Below are 16,822 nucleotides of genomic sequence, written 5' to 3'. Positions count from 1 at the left end.
ACTGTGGATGTTACAACGGAGAGTCAACACAACAGCACGACACAAACACCGTCAGGTCGGCAGTCCGTGCGGCGCAGCAGATAATTGCACGTTTCAAATGTGGATACAAATGCAGAATTTTTGGTTCGTCATTCATAATACATTTTTTGCAAACACATTGTGTTTCATGCAGAATTTTTCCGGATACATGTTGGAAACTGCGCAAATAAATGGCGGCCATCTTTTTTTTTTTTTGTGCTTGTATCCACATTTGAAAGATTATTGCAGTTATATGCAGCACTAGAGGGGCAACGTGCTGACTGCTTTTAGGCAAACAATATCCGGACCCCCCCCCCACCCCGACCTACAAACCCCCTGACCCCTGACATCGTCATGCTGAACCAGGAGGAGGCACAAACTGGACACAAAGCTTTATTCCAAAAAAAACCACGTCTATAAACAACTTCATGCCAACAACACACAGCTCCGACTGAAGCACACCTTTAAGTCCAAGATACAAAAATACTTCATGTGTTCAGGTTTCTAGTGGTCTGTGTTTAGAGACTGAGGCAGCTCACGTGTTTCAGACCTAAGGGAATAATATATATATATATGTATATATATATACATATATATATTTAACTTTAATTCGACCACATTATGATGGGAGCAGCTCAAAATAACATTGATTGAATTATCACAGGAGACCACACACAGACTGAACTGTACATTCACTTCAAGTAGAGGAGAATCCATGCTCTGGAGACGGGGCCACCAAGAAAAAAAATCATCATAATCCAAAGATTCAATTCAAGAGTTTGAGAGACTTTAACTGAACTGGGAAAACGAGTCAGTCACGATCAATCAAAGCGGCGTGTTTTTGGTCGTGTGCAAAGGTCCTGGTGGGAGAAGCAGCACTCGCTTTCTCTTTGCATTGATTATTTTCTTTGTAACAGTCGATGCCATGAGGCTTGGCGGAGTTGAACCAGCAACTTTAGTTTAGTTTACAATCTACGGAGAGGTCCAAGGTCTGAGGGTCGCTCGTCATCGTCGTCACACAAAACGTGTCCAGCCAGTCATCACTGTAGTCAAGAGGCAAAGACACAGAGAGAGAGAGACAGAGACAGAGAGAGAGAGAGAGAGAGGGAGGACAGTGGTGACATTAACAGCTGATGTCCTGGTTTGAAGCTTGCTCTTCACCTTTGACCTTTTGAGTCTGAGGTTATTTTAAAGTGACACTGGGCAGTGCTTGGATTTTAAATAATCTCACTTCCTATTTGGTCACATCAGGTGAAAGATCAATCTGAGTTCAGAACATAAATAAAAACCTACGTCCGTCTTTCCTCTAATCTTTGCATCATGGAGATCGTGTTTCCGCTGCGGGAGAACAAGAACCTCAGAGGAACCTTTGTTTTGACCAGAGGAACTAGGTTTAGGATTGTTCCAGGTGGTCTGGGGGTTGCAGGTTCTGAAGGATCAGGAACTTTCAGGCGGGTTCTGCAGGTCTCATGACTCTGGTCATGTGCATAAAAATGTGTGTTTCAAATGCCGCCATCGTTTTTTATTCTGTCTGATTCATCTGTTTGCTCTGACGCAGTGGAGAAACAGACAATGTGCAAAAATGACTTTGAGTTCCTGAGGTCACTTCTTGTTGGTTGGTGGTACCAGGAAGTATCTGGTCAAAAAGGGTCAGGACCCGGCTCCTGTCTCAGATCCCATTAAAGCTTTCCAGAGGGAAGGTCTGATCCATTCTTTTTCCATCCCAGTTTAAATGAAACCACACCCACTTCTATATGACCAAAGCCTTGACCCCGCCCCCCTCCAGGGGTGTGTTTCATCTAAACTGGGTTGTAAAAACGATACGAGCGCTCCAACTGTTTCCCACTGAAAAGCTGATGGAGGTGAATCAAACGTAGATTTGTTCAAGTTCTGTGTCTTGTTTGTCTCAGAACAAAAAGCAGTGATGGTCACAGCACTGTTTTCCCTTTTTGTCCACAGGGGGGCAGCACTGTGACCAGCAGCTGCAGCTAGAGGACAAATCTCGACACACAAACGAGAGTTCTGGTTTAACAAGACCTGGAGGAGGAGGACTGGGTCGGTCTGGAAAGTCTACATATACTTAACTTCCTGATCTGTGCAGTGGGGGTGGGGGGGTGTGGTCTGTGATGCAGTGGGGGGGTCTCTCACAGGGCGAGAGAACCACTGACCTGACTTTTCTTTTTAAATAAAGCTGTTGTTGAATTTTACCCAGTGTAGCTTTAAACCCTCAGCCTTCTGGACGGACCGTCCTCTCACAGCGTGCTGCTCAGGATCTCTGACACCTGCGCGTTGGTTTGTTCGTCTGAGTCTACGTCCTGGGCGGCGGCTCCTTCAGGCTCCTCCCCCTCCCCTCCAGACTCCGCCTGTGCCACGACCACCGACACGCCTGCAGCCTTCAGCTTTTCCGTCATCTCTCTGCCTCCCTCCCCCTCCTCCTCCCAGCCCCTCCTCTCGTCGCCCGGTGAAAGCTCCTTGCAGGGCTCCACGAAGATCCTGCGGACGTGGGGCCTCGGCTCCCGGTGGCGGCCCTTCCGGCTCTCCAGGACGCAGGAGGCGTGGCTGACGTAGGTGGTGCTCTGTGGGGAGGGAAGGTCCCCAGGTGGGGGCAGGTCCGGGTCCAGCTGCTTGGTGTACACACCCTCAGATAGAGATCTGGTGTGACTCTCCCCGCTCTGGCCCCTCAGCCAGCGCTGGGGCCCGCTGAAGTACTGGCCCCTGTGACTCCTGGAGAGCAGTTTGCGTTTGGCGGGGGGGTTGGCGAGGGCCCTCAGAGGAGCAACGTCCTCCTGGTGGCTCTTGGACAGGGAGAGGCCCTCCAGAGTCTTGGTGGTGTCGGACAGAACCGGGGAGAGGGGGAGGGACAGAGGCAGGTCTTTGGAGAATCTGGGGGACAGGGGGAGGGACGGAGAGGTGGGGAGGGTCCTGGAGAGGGAGGGGGAGCGAGCCAAACCAGAGCTAGAGAGACTGAAGTCCTTGGACAGAGAGGGAGAGTGGGGGAGGAGGGATGAGGAGAGAGGAGCCTCTTTAGATTTGGGATCCTTCAGCATCGAGGGGAGGGGGAGGTCTGTGGGCGGGACAACGCTGTACCTTCCAGAGAGAGAGGCGTCATTAGATTAAACATGAACATACAGAGGTAACACATCAACATCATCATCATCACCACCATCATCAATCTAATCTAATCTAAACTGATCTAGTCTAAACTGACCTAAACTAAACTAACTCAGCTGTAAACTGATCTGTGTGTAAAGACGAATGAGGTCACATGTGAACTCAACAGGTGAGACCATTTACAAACACACAAATCACCTGAGCTCTTGGATCTGGAGCACATCAGGGGCGCTGCCGCCCAGCGAGTGCACGGCCTGCTGGGATAGATCTTGGGGTGGGGAGTAGAGCAGGTCCAGCTCGCGGGGGCTCAGGGCGTCACTGGAGTCATAGTCGCTGTCAGTGGGCAGAAAGACCTCGGAGGAGCCGTCTTCATCCGAGCCAAGTAGAGAGTCTAGAAGCAGAGGGAGGGAGTGAGGGGTCAACAGGTCTACACTCAGACCAGGTCTGAGGAGGGACCACTCACCACTGATGGCCTTCCTCCTGCGGAGCTCAGGTGAGGGGGAGGGCGTGGGCAGGTAGTCCATGGTGGAGGAGGTGGAGTCTGTCTTTTGCTGGCTGGAGTCGCTCTCCGGAGCGCTGACGTCAACCAGGCAGGTGATGGGTACGCCGCCCCGAGGGTGCTTGTAGCGAGCGTACTGCAGCGCGTCGGTGATCCAGCGGAGGTCCCGACGCATTTCATCCAGTTGCTGCAGAAGCACAACACAGTCAACACACTCAACATGTTCTGTGCGCAGCACTGATGTTATTCCATTGACGTAGCTCAGAAAATCTGCTCTTACTTGAAAAAGATCGGTTTGAATTAACGTTGACTTTCACTTCAGGCTCAAACATTGAAACAATCGTCACCTGGCAAAGTGCATATAACCAATTTACTCATGACGGCAGTGACATTAGTTCTAGTCCGACCTGTTACCGTTCCCACATCATCCTCTCTCTCCCTGTGGCTATCAGAATAAAGGCAATAAATGTTTAATTCATTGTATATTGCCAACTGCATCCTATATTATAGTCTATATTAGCCTATATTATACAATAACCAATGTTGCTATCATCCTAGTTTCCAAACACAAACATGAAAAAAGAGATGCGAGTGTAAAAACACACTTGATGGAGCTGTCTTTTGGGATTCTGTTTCCGGCCGTTGGAAATTCATTGAAACACAGCTATGTTAGGCATGACAGTTAGCCTGCTATAGAACACGCTAGTTGAGTAGTATCAGTTACCATGGTTACGGAGCCGGGAATCCTATAAGCCACAGTGATGGAACGGAACGCTGATTTATATTAGCGAGACTTAACAAAACAAGCTCGGATTTTTCTTTATCTGTCTTGATGGAATAGAGCCCAGATGATACCGGTCTGTTTCTACGTAGGGGTGGGTGATATATCGAATACACTAGATGTATAGCGGCTTGTTCCACGTGGGATGTATAAAATGACAATATCGCGAATATCGTGTATAAATTGTCACATTATAGTTTTAAGACGCCGGCATGAAGTTCTCTTTGGCGTTTCGCCTTTCTCGATCTCTCCCTCACAGACACACTCCTCCGCCCATCCAGAAAACTCTCCGCATGTGTGACGTAGGTGAGGAAGTGTGTGTGTGTTTGTATCATGAACGGAGCGAATTGACAAAAAAAGTGAAACGCCAAAGTGAGCTAATTCGTATTTAATTTTTTTTTAAAAACCAATTCATATTGGTTCAGAGAAGAAACGGCATCGGAACACACCGCCTGCCTCGCGTGTTTGCCTCACGCTGCACGGCAGCTGCGTTGCTGCTACTGCAGCTCTGTCTTTCTACATAGTTTGTGCCGACTTTTGTTTACTCTGGTACAGACACACACAACGAGAAAAGAGAGAGAGCGCCGGTAAAATACTTAAAAATAAATTATCAACATAATTATAACCAACAATGGGTTTCCGCTATGACCATCTAGTACATGTGGTCTCCTCTGTCTCTCCATGCAGTTGCTAAAATTATTAAAAATAAGTTATACAAAAAATATATATAACTTCTGTATATCTATATTTATAAATATAAAGGTTTTTTTTTCATGTCTGTGTCATATTCATATATAGTCCAGACATTGAAACTATAGACTAGTTAAAGGGGTTATATATAATGTTGCTGGTATCATATCAGTATGACTATCAACAAATTAGTTTCCCTGTCTGTTACTGCTGGGAGCCGCTCGTCACGAGTGAAAAACAGGCGAGATGCTGAATCTCTAAATCGCACAAAAGAGGAGCAAAGCATGAGAGTGTCTCTTTATGCATCAAATTCTATTGAGGAAATTTCAAAAATATATATATATCAATATATACCATGTATCGCGATATAGCCTAAAAATATCGCCATATTACTTATAGATCATATCCCCCAGCCCTATTTCTATGCTGACGATGTCTTATTCTATTGATTAACAAGCTTCACTGCTGAAACCGTGATCTGATTTATTTACTAGTCAACAGAAATTTCATTGGAAACAAGTTTGATCATTGACTCCATCAGTTTGTCTGTGTTTCTATTTATACTAAATCTGTTCAGTTCTCTACAACTTTACTCACACATTCATGCGAAAACACAGTGGAGGAATTCCCCTTTAACTGAAAGTAAAATTTATCATGTGTGAAAATGTGTGTGTATGTGTGTGTGTGTGTGGGTGTGTTTGCTTTTGAAGAGAATGAAGCGTGACAAAACGTTAAGCAGCAATTAGCTGACTGTCTGACACAGAGCAGGAGAGCACTTAGTGCCAGACACACACACAAGGGGGGGGGGGGGGGGGGTTGCAGGCTGACAGCAAGGATGACTCGGCTGGAAAGAATGCCGAGGCTGCGACGGCAGAGCGAGAGCCTGTGAGAGAAAAACATGGAGGAGGTTCCTACTTGTCCCACAGAGAGAGAGAGAGAGAGAGAGAGAGAGAGAGAGAGAGTTTACCAACAACAATCACACACAGAGGAACACATTACACTCTGTCCATACAGTCAATGAAACTAACTTAAAGGATCAGTCTGTATGTTTCTCCTGAGCGTGATGTGTCATTGTTCAACATCACATTAAAGACTCTTGAAAACCACACAGCATGTGATTTCATATTGTTTCACAGTCTCACTGGTCAAAGTCCAAATCACATGTTGTCTATACTTCCCAGCTGTATATAATTCATAGTAATATAATTAAATGAAAGTGACCTGGACCTTTGTATGAATGACACTGATCACAACAATTTGTCAAACAGATTTAAAAACCCTCCGATGAAAAGTGTTTCCACCTTGAACTGCAGTGAACCAATGACAGAGTCATAAACACAGATTCAGACAGCCAGGGTTTCATACGTCACAAACCTAAGGAACCAATCCTGTCAACTTGTGGGGACCGGGGGGGGGGGCTAAGTAAAACTGAAACCTTGTCAGTACAGAGAGAGACAGGCAGCCATTGCCAGTTACAAGCTCTCTTTATGAAAATAAACTTACTATGGTAACCGTTCTGATACGTCTGCTAGTCTCTGATTCTGGTCTCAACAGACCCCTCCTCTGAGTCTGGGTCTGATGTTTCCTCCTCTAACCATCTTGATACTCTCTGCTCTTTCACCTGTCCACCTGGAGCAAGCAGGTGGTGGGCGGGGCACAAGGCCTGATCCAGATCATCAGACTACGTCTGGAGGAACTTTCAGTCTTTTGTTGGCATTATGATAATAAAAGAAGTAAATGATGAATTCTTGGTGTTTGCTGGGAGTTCACTGGAAATTTCTGCCCCTCATCTGTATGTTAAGATACTGTTTGTTTGCTTGTTTAATTGTTTGTTGTGTCGTATTTGTGTTGCAGAATAAGAAACTTGCGTATTTAATCTGACCATATGTGTGTGTTTCTCTGCTGTACTGATAGTTTTGATGTTTTACAGGTTGTTTTGATGTGAGGAAAATAAAAACAAAACTGTACAACAACAACAACAGAAAAACAAACAAACAAAGTGCATTTTCCTTCAGGGAGATGTTTCCAGCTGAGATAACACTGTGTGGTGGATCTGAGAAACTTTCCAGAGCAGAGACGCATCTGCAGCTAATCACACTCTGACAGCATCTTCACACACACACACACACACACACACACACACACACACACACACACACACACACACACACACACACACACACACACACACACACACACACACACACACACACACACACACACACACACACACACACACACACACACACACACACACACACACACACGCGCACACACACACACACAGGTTTCCAAGGCCGTGCTGCAGCTACAGCCGCTCTCTCTGCTCAGCGTGTCTCCCCACAAACCTCAGCGACGCCATGTTTCACTGTGTGTTTGTGTCATGGATACAGAGGAACGAGGTGACAGACAGGATGGAGGTCTGAGTATGTTGGAGGAAAAAAGGTCCGGGTCAGAGTCTAAGCTTCTTGACCAACACTTAGCTTTCTACAGAACTGTACTTTTACTGAATAACTTGAATAACTATGATATTTCTGCTTTTATTTGACAGTTTGACAGGATGTAGATCCACTCGCTGCTTCCTGCCTGATCCTCCTAACACATTATTCTATATTCACAATGAATTTTATCTTGAACCTTTATCCATGTATAACTCCTCTTTTTTATTTATTTCCATTTTTAAATTTTTTTTTTATTGTGTTTTATTCTCTCAGGGGCGAGGGGACAATGAGGAATAATTTAGATTTTTACAGCTTTTAGAGCCTCACTGCCAGACAGACCAAATCAAAAAGATCCTCTCAAAGATTAAAGGATAAATTAAAGAGAATAAAGCTTCAGACTCACAGTAAAACGTCACAACATTTTGAATATATTCACACCAAACATGATCTAATGATCCTCGTGTTGTAGGTTGTTTTTTGGTTTAACTTCTCCTGGACTTTCATGAATATTAATGTCTAATCTGTTGGTTAATAATAGTAACAACAGACTGAGGAATAAAACCTAATAAAACAGTTTATTTATGGTGTCATGTCTCCAGGTCCTGATGTGGAGCGGTGAAGAGGAGAAGCCAGATGTGCAGCGAGCAGACAGACTTTCCTCCATCAACATGTGGCGAGTCTAAACAAACCGTCCAATTAGACGGCATCACGTCATCTTCACACCAACCCGCTTTCACTGAGACACACACACACACACACACACATGCACTTGCAGAGGGACCTCCCAGATGAGACACGCTGAGGCACGAGAGTGTGTGTGAGAGTGTGTTGTTCTTCTATTGCTGTGAGGACCGATTTGAGTTTGAGACCTTGAGAGAGAAGACGTTGAAAAAGTGAAAATGTGTTTGAAAAGTAAAGACGTCTTTCTAAAGCCAGGACACATTATAAAGATCATAATAATAAATAAATGATAATAATAAATCAAGATATTTTTGTAAACAAAGTGTCAAATGTCTGCAAAAACTTTTTTAGAAACACAGATGAGATTTTAGAAAAGTTGGATCATTTTTGTCACAAGAAGAAACTTTTCTAAACTGAATATATATTTTTTATTTTAGAAATAAGAACAAAGTGAAGATATTTTTTCTATTTTGTATGTGAGGCCATTTTTGGCCAGTTCACAACTGCGAGGTTGGCCTTTTAAATGCGAGTGTCTGTCGCTGACTGACTGAGTGATGAAGTTAACCCATTGGTCGGTCGGTCAAGTGTCGAAGAAAAGCACCTGGTGACAAACCTCAGCTACTTTCTGTAGATGAGAGATTCCAGTCCTGCCATAAGAGCGCAAGGTCGGACTTTCCCTCCACAGACTCACCTCTCTACACTGTCCAGACAGATACTTGGACCTGGGCTTGATGTAGAGCGAAGAGACTGGAGATTCAGACCTCAGAAGTGAAGATATCAAAGTGAGGACATGTTGCAAAGTAAGACACTTTTTAATCTAAGGACGTTTTGTGTAGTCATCACCTCTTCAAAGGGTTAATAAGACCTGGTTTTTGAGTCTGAATCAGGTTCAGGTTCATTCAGGATTCAGAGAATGTGTTGGAACAATCAGCGTCCTCACAAGTATAAAAGACCAAACACTCCTCTGTGTTGACAGACGTGGCCCTTTTCACACTCTGCCCTTCACATCAACATCTAGCTGTCTTTAACACACACACACACACACCCCTCCACGTGCTCTGATTGGTATTATTTTTTCCCCTGACATTCCCTCTCTCTCTGAGCAATTTGTGGTCGGGGGGCCACTTTTTTCCGAGCTTTAAAATCACAGACAGAGAGCTAGACAGCTGGTTACACACACACACACACACACACACACACACACACACACACACACACACACACACACACACACACACACACACACACACACACACACCCCTGGCAGTGCTGTGATCGGAGAGCACCCTTGTGGTTTTGTGGTCGGTCTCCATTAACGGCGGCGGCGAGCTCCTCTCAGACGGATTCACTCTTATACGTTCAGACTGCGGCGAGCAGCCGGTTCTCGACTTCTTCTACTCTAGAAAAACAAGCTGTTTAACAGCTAATACTCCAGCAGTTACACTTTACTGCATCAATAAACGTCTCTGATTGGATCACCATCGTTTTCTCACCGCCTTCGTGTTTAAATGTTTTTTTTTCTCAGTGAAAAACTGGATATGAAATAAAATATCTGAAAATGAGGTTTATTAAATCCTGTGTTTGATGAGCTCTCAGCTGATTCTCAGCTGACTTTAATCACTGTGAATAAATCATAAATCAGAGTGAATCTGAACAGTAGCTGAAACCACATGGACGGACTTCTGAGAGCAAGCAGACTGAATAAAACTGAACTGGTTCCCGTCCAGCTGACTCACGACTGCAGATGTGTTTTCATGTGTGAACGGTTCAAATCCCATGTCAGGAATGTTTCCCACCAGTGTTAGATAATTCTGTTTCACAGCCAGGTTTTTCTGACATGTTTCCATAAACCAGTCACCAGACTTTTTCACACTTTTTCCAAACTCTGGTGGAGGCGGGTCCTCGGCTGGTGATGGGTAAAACACCTAAAACTTGTGCGGCAGCTTCACCTGTGTGTGCGTTTCTCACCTGGATGTAGTCCAGTATGAGCTGATGCCTCTGTTTGGCTGTGGCCACCTCACTGTCAGTGATGGCCTCCCGCAGTGTCTGCTGGGTAATGAGAGCGTCCAGGTCCAAGACGGAGGACAGACGGCAGTACAGGCTGATGAACTTCTCCTTGTAGGTGCAGAAGTGAACTGAAGAAAGAAAAGAAATTGCGATGAAGAGCGGAAGAAGAGATTGAGCGTTCAGAAGAGACCAGCAGAGACACAGATGGAGACGAGTCCACGATGTCTCTGTTCTGAAATGTTACAATATTAATAAACCAAAACTGAAACAGATGAAAACCTGAATAAAATCTAGCTGCAGCTTTTTATGTAAAATAAATTAGTCGCTCATTTTCCGACTTCCAAGGTGCATGGAGAAAGGAAAAAGTCCACAGAGGTCAAAACTCCAGCAGCACTCACAGTAAACGGAAGAACTTCATTAGACCGATGGTTTGGTCTCTTCATCAGGGTTGGGAATTTGAATATTAAACCATGTTTTAAAACATTTACAACGTTCTGCACAAAAATAGAAATGCAACACTTCCGTTCTTGCTCACATTTGTAAACAGAAGACAGCATCGTGGGTGAAGAACAGCTGCGTGCAGACAAACATCTGAAACTAGAATCACCTCCTCGTGGTTGTTTCCTCCACCAACCAGTGAAGTTACAGTAAACATGGTCCCAGTCTCTCCTTCCTAAGTTACAGCGTTGAATAATAGCTAGAGGGGTTTTTGGACAACATTATGATGTCACAGTGAAGTTCACCTTTGACCTTTTGGATATAAAATGTCATCATTTCATTTTATCCTCATAGACATTTGAGGTAAATTGTGTCATAATTAGTGAATGAATTTGAGATCACAGTGTGACAGAAGTAATGAAATTCCCTCTGGCTGTTCCTGATACATTGCATTCACAAGAACGTGAGGTCACTGTGATGTTTGACCTTTGACCTTTGGCCACCAAAATCTAATCAGTTCATCCTTGAGTCCAAGTGAATGTTTGTGCCAAATTTGAAGGGATTCAGAGCAGGAGTCATTTTGTTTTCAGGATGTCCGTCCGTCTCATTCTCGTGGACACGATATCTCTGTAACGCTTTGATGGAACTTCTTCACATTTGGCACAAACATTCACTTGGACTCAAGGATGAACTGATTAGATTTTGGGAGTCAAAAGTCAAAGGTCAAGGTCAGTGTGACCTCAGAAAACCTTTTTTTAGCCATTACTCAAGACTTCATGAAGCAATCATGACAAAATTTCAGAAAATGGTTCATATTTTCTCTGACTCTGGATAAACAGGGACGTAACGTGAAGCTAGTCTGAGTGGGGGAGGCAGGGATTCTAGCTGAGTGTATTTTTGACAGAAAAGTAAATGGAGTCTTGCATGTGATCAGCAGTTCATCTGAGCTCTGGTCACAGGAACATGTCGCTGTCTGTGATCTGTGTCTCTGTGACACGACACTCACTCAATCTGCTCGTGTTGAGTTCAGCTTCAGCTGAAACCAGACTCATGTAGAAGTGTTTTATTCAGAGCAGAGAGAGGAGGTCAGTGTGTGTACAAAGAGAGAGTATTGTGCAGTGTGTATGGGAGTTATTGACACATTTTTGTGTGTGTGTTTATGCGTGTGTTTGTGCGTGTGTTTGTGTGTGTGTGTGTGTGTGTGTATGTATGGGGGTCAGCAGAGAGGCCGTCCTGCTGGAGCCTGCAGACTGATTTAGTGCTTTTCCCTGCAGAGGTAGGTGTGTATGTGTTTGTGTGTGTGTGTGTTTGTGTGTGTGTGTGTGTGATAGGACACAGCTCAGTCTGTACAGACGGCTGCTGCATTAGCCCCTGTTTAGTTTTTATCAGTGAACTTCATCCAAAGCAGCAAAGAGTAAAAATCTGACAAAACAACAGATCAGGATTCCCCCACCCCCACCCCCCCAGCTCCAGTTCTCCTCAGTACACCTGCTCCCAGTTCTTCAGGTTCTTGTCACGTAGGTTGTTCCAGCTTCCTACCACAGTGTTTCTATCTCTCTTGTTTGTGTGTTTGTGTGTGCGTGTGTGTGTGTGTGTGTGTGTGTGTATTGTTACCAAGTTCAAACATCTGCAGGGGGAGGTGAAGGAATCCTGAGAGGGGGATGTAGGGGTTGGACTGTCCGGGGGCGGAGCAAACGTCATCGGCAGCTGGCAGCAGCAGCAGGAAGGAGACACCGTGACCGAGCTCCACCACCTCCTGACTGTAGAGACGGAAGTGACGGGCCTGCGCACACACACACACACACACACACACACACACACACACACACACGCACACGCTGGTTTCTAACATGAACTGGCTGTGTGTGTGTGTGTGTGTGTGTTTGTGTGTGTGTGTGTACCTGGTGCAGAGGTAGGTTGATGTGCTTCAGCAGGGACTTGATCGCTGTCTGCAGCTCATAGTACAGTAAGGGGGCATGGCTTTCTGCTCTGGGCTCCGCCCCCTCACTCCCTTCCCTGTTGTGGTCATTCTGTCCTGCACCTGAAAGCGTCTGGATCCAGTCCCACTCCTCCCTGAACACACACACACACACGCACGCACACACATAAACACACACGTTAGTATAACGATATCAAATCATTAATATTAATGGATCCTCTCAGCTGTCTGTTTATGGGTTACAAAGCCTTTATATTGATTAAACTGCTGATTGACACATTAACACATTCTTGTGTTTTGGATGAATAAACATGTTTTCGGGAGTCACAGGTTCACATGACAAATACAAACATTCACAGAACATCGAGGATGACCATGACCTGGATGACTGACAATCGTCACACACTAATACTAAGACTAAAACTAATGAAAATGCTAATACTAATATTAATGCTATTACTGACACTAATACTAATATTTATGGTAATAATAATGCTAAGACTAATAGTAATGCTAATGATGATAATAATAATGCTAATAATACAAATGCAAATACTAGTACTAATGCTAATACTAATAATACTTATGCTAATACTAAAACTAATGCTAATAATAACCTTTATTTATATAGCACCTTTCAAAACACAGCTATGTACTTTACAAAACACAGTGAAAACTTTGAAAACAATTATAAACAGTTTAAAGCAACACAGGAGGAAATACAAATAGAACAAAGATCAATAATCAATAAATTAAAAATCAGGACAACGACGTTGTATAATATGTTTGAAGATGTTTTGTCTTTTGGTTTGATCTCATCTTTGAATCCACACACATACACTCTCACACACACACACACACACACACACACACACACACACACACACACACACTCCTTTTGTTTCTCACTTCTCACTTTCAAATCTGTCTGGGGAGGGAATGCAGCGTTGTTTAGCGTCCAGAAATTCTTGTGATGGAGGCCAAAGAGCTGAAATACTTCTACCTGCCCCACCTCCACCCTCTCACCCCCACGAGCTCTGAGCCAATCAGATTGGATCCAACACAAAAGACACACACGCACGTCCACATATGTCGAGGGAGCGATGTCAGCTGCACACTGACTCTCAGAGCGAGTGTGTAACGTAACACGAGCCGACAGGTGAGCGTCACACGTGTCGACTGACAACAGGTGAGAACAGCCGTCAGTCAGCAGGTGTGTGTGTGTGTGTGTGTGTGTGTGTGTGTGTGTGTGTGTGTGTGTGTGTGTGCGTGTCGTACCTGGAGACGTTGCAGTTGTCTCGTATGCGGGTGTGACACAGCATGTTTGGGGTCCGCTGGGACACCAGGACTTTGATCTGGTCTACGGAGCTGCTGAGCTTCAGGTAGCCCAGGTAGAGACCCGGGGCGAGTCGGTGGGTGCTGCGCCGCTGGTATGCCAAAATGTCCTGAGAGAGAGAGAGAGGGAGAGAGACAGAGAAACAGAGAGAGAGAGAGACAGATAGACAGAGAGAGAGGGAGAGAGACAGAGAAACAGAGAGAGAGAGAGAGAGAAAGAGAGGGAGAGAGAGAGAGAGGGGGAACAATACAGAGAAACAGAGAGAGAGAGACAGATAGACAGAGAGAGGGAGGCAGAGAGAGGGACAGAGAAACAGATAGAGAGACAGACAGATAGACAGAGAGAGAGAGGGACAGAGAAACAGATGGAGAGAAACAGACAGACAGAGAGAGAGGGAGACAGAGCGAGCAAGAGAGAGAGAGAGAGAGAGAGAGAGAGAGAGAGAGAGAGAGAGAGAGAGAGAGAGAGAGAGAGAGAGAGAGAGTTGTGTATGTGCAGTTTTTTTTACAAGCCACAGGTTCCTGACTCCAGGTCCTGGTTCTTGGAATATTATTTATCATAAACAATATGATTCTACAAAAAAAGGTTTTGGTCTGGTCTGGTCTGGTCTGGTCTGGTGGCTGCTGCGGTCCCAGGTCTTCTTAATCCACATGGACCACATGGTACTGAGGGTTTGTTCTTCCTCACCTGTATGGTGATGATGAGGATGTCCAGAGCGTACGGCTCCTCAGGTGTGGACAGGGATTTCCTCTGGCTCTGCAGTTTGGTCACCTGCATCCACTTCCCACTGAACAGTGAGTGCTGGCTCTCCGTGTCGCGGATTGTCACCAGCAGCACGTTGCCATGGCGATCCTTGATGGGCTCGTAGTGGATCCGGCCCAGGTTGTGAGTTCCCAGGAGGTTCTGCAGGTAAATGAACCCGATCAAAAGTGAGAAGACACTTTTAAGAAAACATTTATAAATGACTTAGTCACTCAACAGAGAAACAATCTGCAGAGAGTTTATTTATTTATTTATTTCTCTATCTGGTGCAGTGATGAGTGAAGATTGATGTGAGTCAGATTAACATCCTGTATTTTACTTTAATGGAGGGATTTAGTCTGTACGGAAGAGGGCCAAATGTGAAAAGTGTTTTGTAGAATTCTGACCTTCTAAAACATTTAGAAAGTCAGAATTCTGACTTTTACATTTACATTGACATGAGGCCCTAATCCTCTTCTGAAGTCTGAATCTGCGGCTTGAAATGAAGATGAAATTAATTGGTTTGACATTTGCAGCTTGACAGGAACAGTATGATTTTGATGTGGGACATTTAGGGACAAACTGTCAGAATAAAAGCATGCGTCCTCATCACAGCTGATTCAAAGTGGTTTCCAGTCAGGTGTGCTGGGGTCCTGACCTGCAGCTGGCCAGCGGCGGTCAGCATCTTGTGCCTGGCCTGCAGCGTGGAGGACGAGGACATGGACACCGACATGCTCTGTCTCAGCCACCGGACGTCCTCCCACATACAGGACAGCTGCAGAGACAGAGACAATGAGCTGCAGGAAGAGAAAGTGGTGAAACCGCAGCGCCTCATAAAACTAACTGCTGTTGTTTGTGCCGCGTTCGGGGGCGGCATGGCAGCCTGATGCCTGGAGACAAGAGTGGATTGAAAATTCATCCAACGAGCCAAAAAGAACAGAACACTGAAGATCTAATTCCTCTAGAAACAGGAGCAGACTGCAGCTCTCAGAGCACAGCAACAGAGATCTGTGTCCTCACTCAAACACCTGAGACACATGAAGACAGGTAACATCCTGTTTCTGTGCCGCCTCCTCCTCTGTTGTCACCTCACTGTTTGAACCAGGATCAAACACTGTTTTAATCCCATAAACACACACATAACTGTGAGGTCGTCGGAGAGTCGGCATCAATCAGCTGACTGACAGCAGCTCAGTGCGTGGACGTACTCTCGGATAACAGAGGAGGAATTGATTTGAACTTCCATGTTAATATTTTCTGATCAGGATTCCCATCATGCTTAGGGTTATGTAAAAAACAAGTATGATGTTGCCATGGAGACGATGGCCTCCACAGAGAGCAGCAGACCTCAGACCTCTCAGACACTGACATCATGAAATGAGCTGTACCTTGGTGAACCACAGGAAGTCCTGCATGAGGGAGCTGCTGTAGGAGTCGTCCACCTCCACGATGGGGATCTGGTCCTCCGCCGTCACCAGTAAACTGTCCTTATGGTAGAAGACGGCCGCCAGGTAAATCCCCCTGCAGACACACAGGATGGTACATTCCCAGGAAAGAGCAGGTAAACATGTTTTATGAGTTTATGAAATCCTGTTACGTCACGTTACAAACAGGAAATTGTCTTTTGTCCTTTGGTGATGAAGCTTCCACCTGTTTAGTTTGTGTTCCCTGAAATAAATGTGGAGCTTTTTCTTTCCTTGAATTGTTATAAATGAAATGTGTTTTATACAGGTGAGTCTGAACGTACAGAGTCAGAACACTGCAGCTCAGCGTCTATACAGTATGTGACTATTTACTGGGGTTTAAATGTAGCAGCTCGTTCACTGACTACACACAGAGACAAGACACTGACAGACACATGAAAACCCAGAGACTGATCAGCACAAACCTTTTCAGTGTTTTCACAAACTTGTTGGAGGAGTTGAAGAGGTGTTTGAGACTCCTGGACACAGACTGCTTCCGGCTCGGGTTCTGCAGCTTCGATGTGTCTGCACACAGGAGCAGGGAAGGAGGAGGAGGAGGAAGTGGAGGAGGAGGAAGAAGGAGAATAAGGAGAAGGAGAAGGAGAAGAAGAAGAAGAAGACGTCGTCACTGTTTGACCAGTTCACTGATTTTCTATCACGATTCATGCACAACTGTA

The 16,822-nt window shown here is 45.2% G+C and overlaps 1 protein-coding gene across 1 annotated transcript in view; it reads right to left on the bottom strand.

Moving 5' to 3' along the window:
- Positions 1 to 367: 367 nt before the first annotated feature.
- Positions 368 to 16,822, bottom strand: part of ankfn1 (ankyrin repeat and fibronectin type III domain containing 1) — a 97,363-nt gene continuing 80,908 nt past the window's right edge. The window contains exons 15-25 of the mRNA XM_056366592.1: positions 16,571 to 16,670; positions 16,071 to 16,203; positions 15,341 to 15,457; positions 14,629 to 14,844; positions 13,884 to 14,050; positions 12,568 to 12,739; positions 12,281 to 12,449; positions 10,190 to 10,356; positions 3,593 to 3,815; positions 3,328 to 3,520; positions 368 to 3,105 (exon numbers count right to left, since the gene is read on the bottom strand). Of these exons, the coding sequence (XP_056222567.1) occupies positions 2,271 to 3,105; positions 3,328 to 3,520; positions 3,593 to 3,815; positions 10,190 to 10,356; positions 12,281 to 12,449; positions 12,568 to 12,739; positions 13,884 to 14,050; positions 14,629 to 14,844; positions 15,341 to 15,457; positions 16,071 to 16,203; positions 16,571 to 16,670 (2,492 nt within the window). The 3' untranslated portion in view covers positions 368 to 2,270. The remainder of the gene's footprint in view (positions 3,106 to 3,327; positions 3,521 to 3,592; positions 3,816 to 10,189; positions 10,357 to 12,280; positions 12,450 to 12,567; positions 12,740 to 13,883; positions 14,051 to 14,628; positions 14,845 to 15,340; positions 15,458 to 16,070; positions 16,204 to 16,570; positions 16,671 to 16,822) is intronic.

The sequence above is a fragment of the Seriola aureovittata genome, chromosome 21 (assembly GCF_021018895.1).
Source record: "Seriola aureovittata isolate HTS-2021-v1 ecotype China chromosome 21, ASM2101889v1, whole genome shotgun sequence".
NCBI classification, from domain to species: domain Eukaryota; kingdom Metazoa; phylum Chordata; class Actinopteri; order Carangiformes; family Carangidae; genus Seriola; species Seriola aureovittata.
The sequence above is the reverse complement of the archived record's forward strand: the minus strand, read 5'-3'. Positions and strand labels throughout refer to the sequence as shown.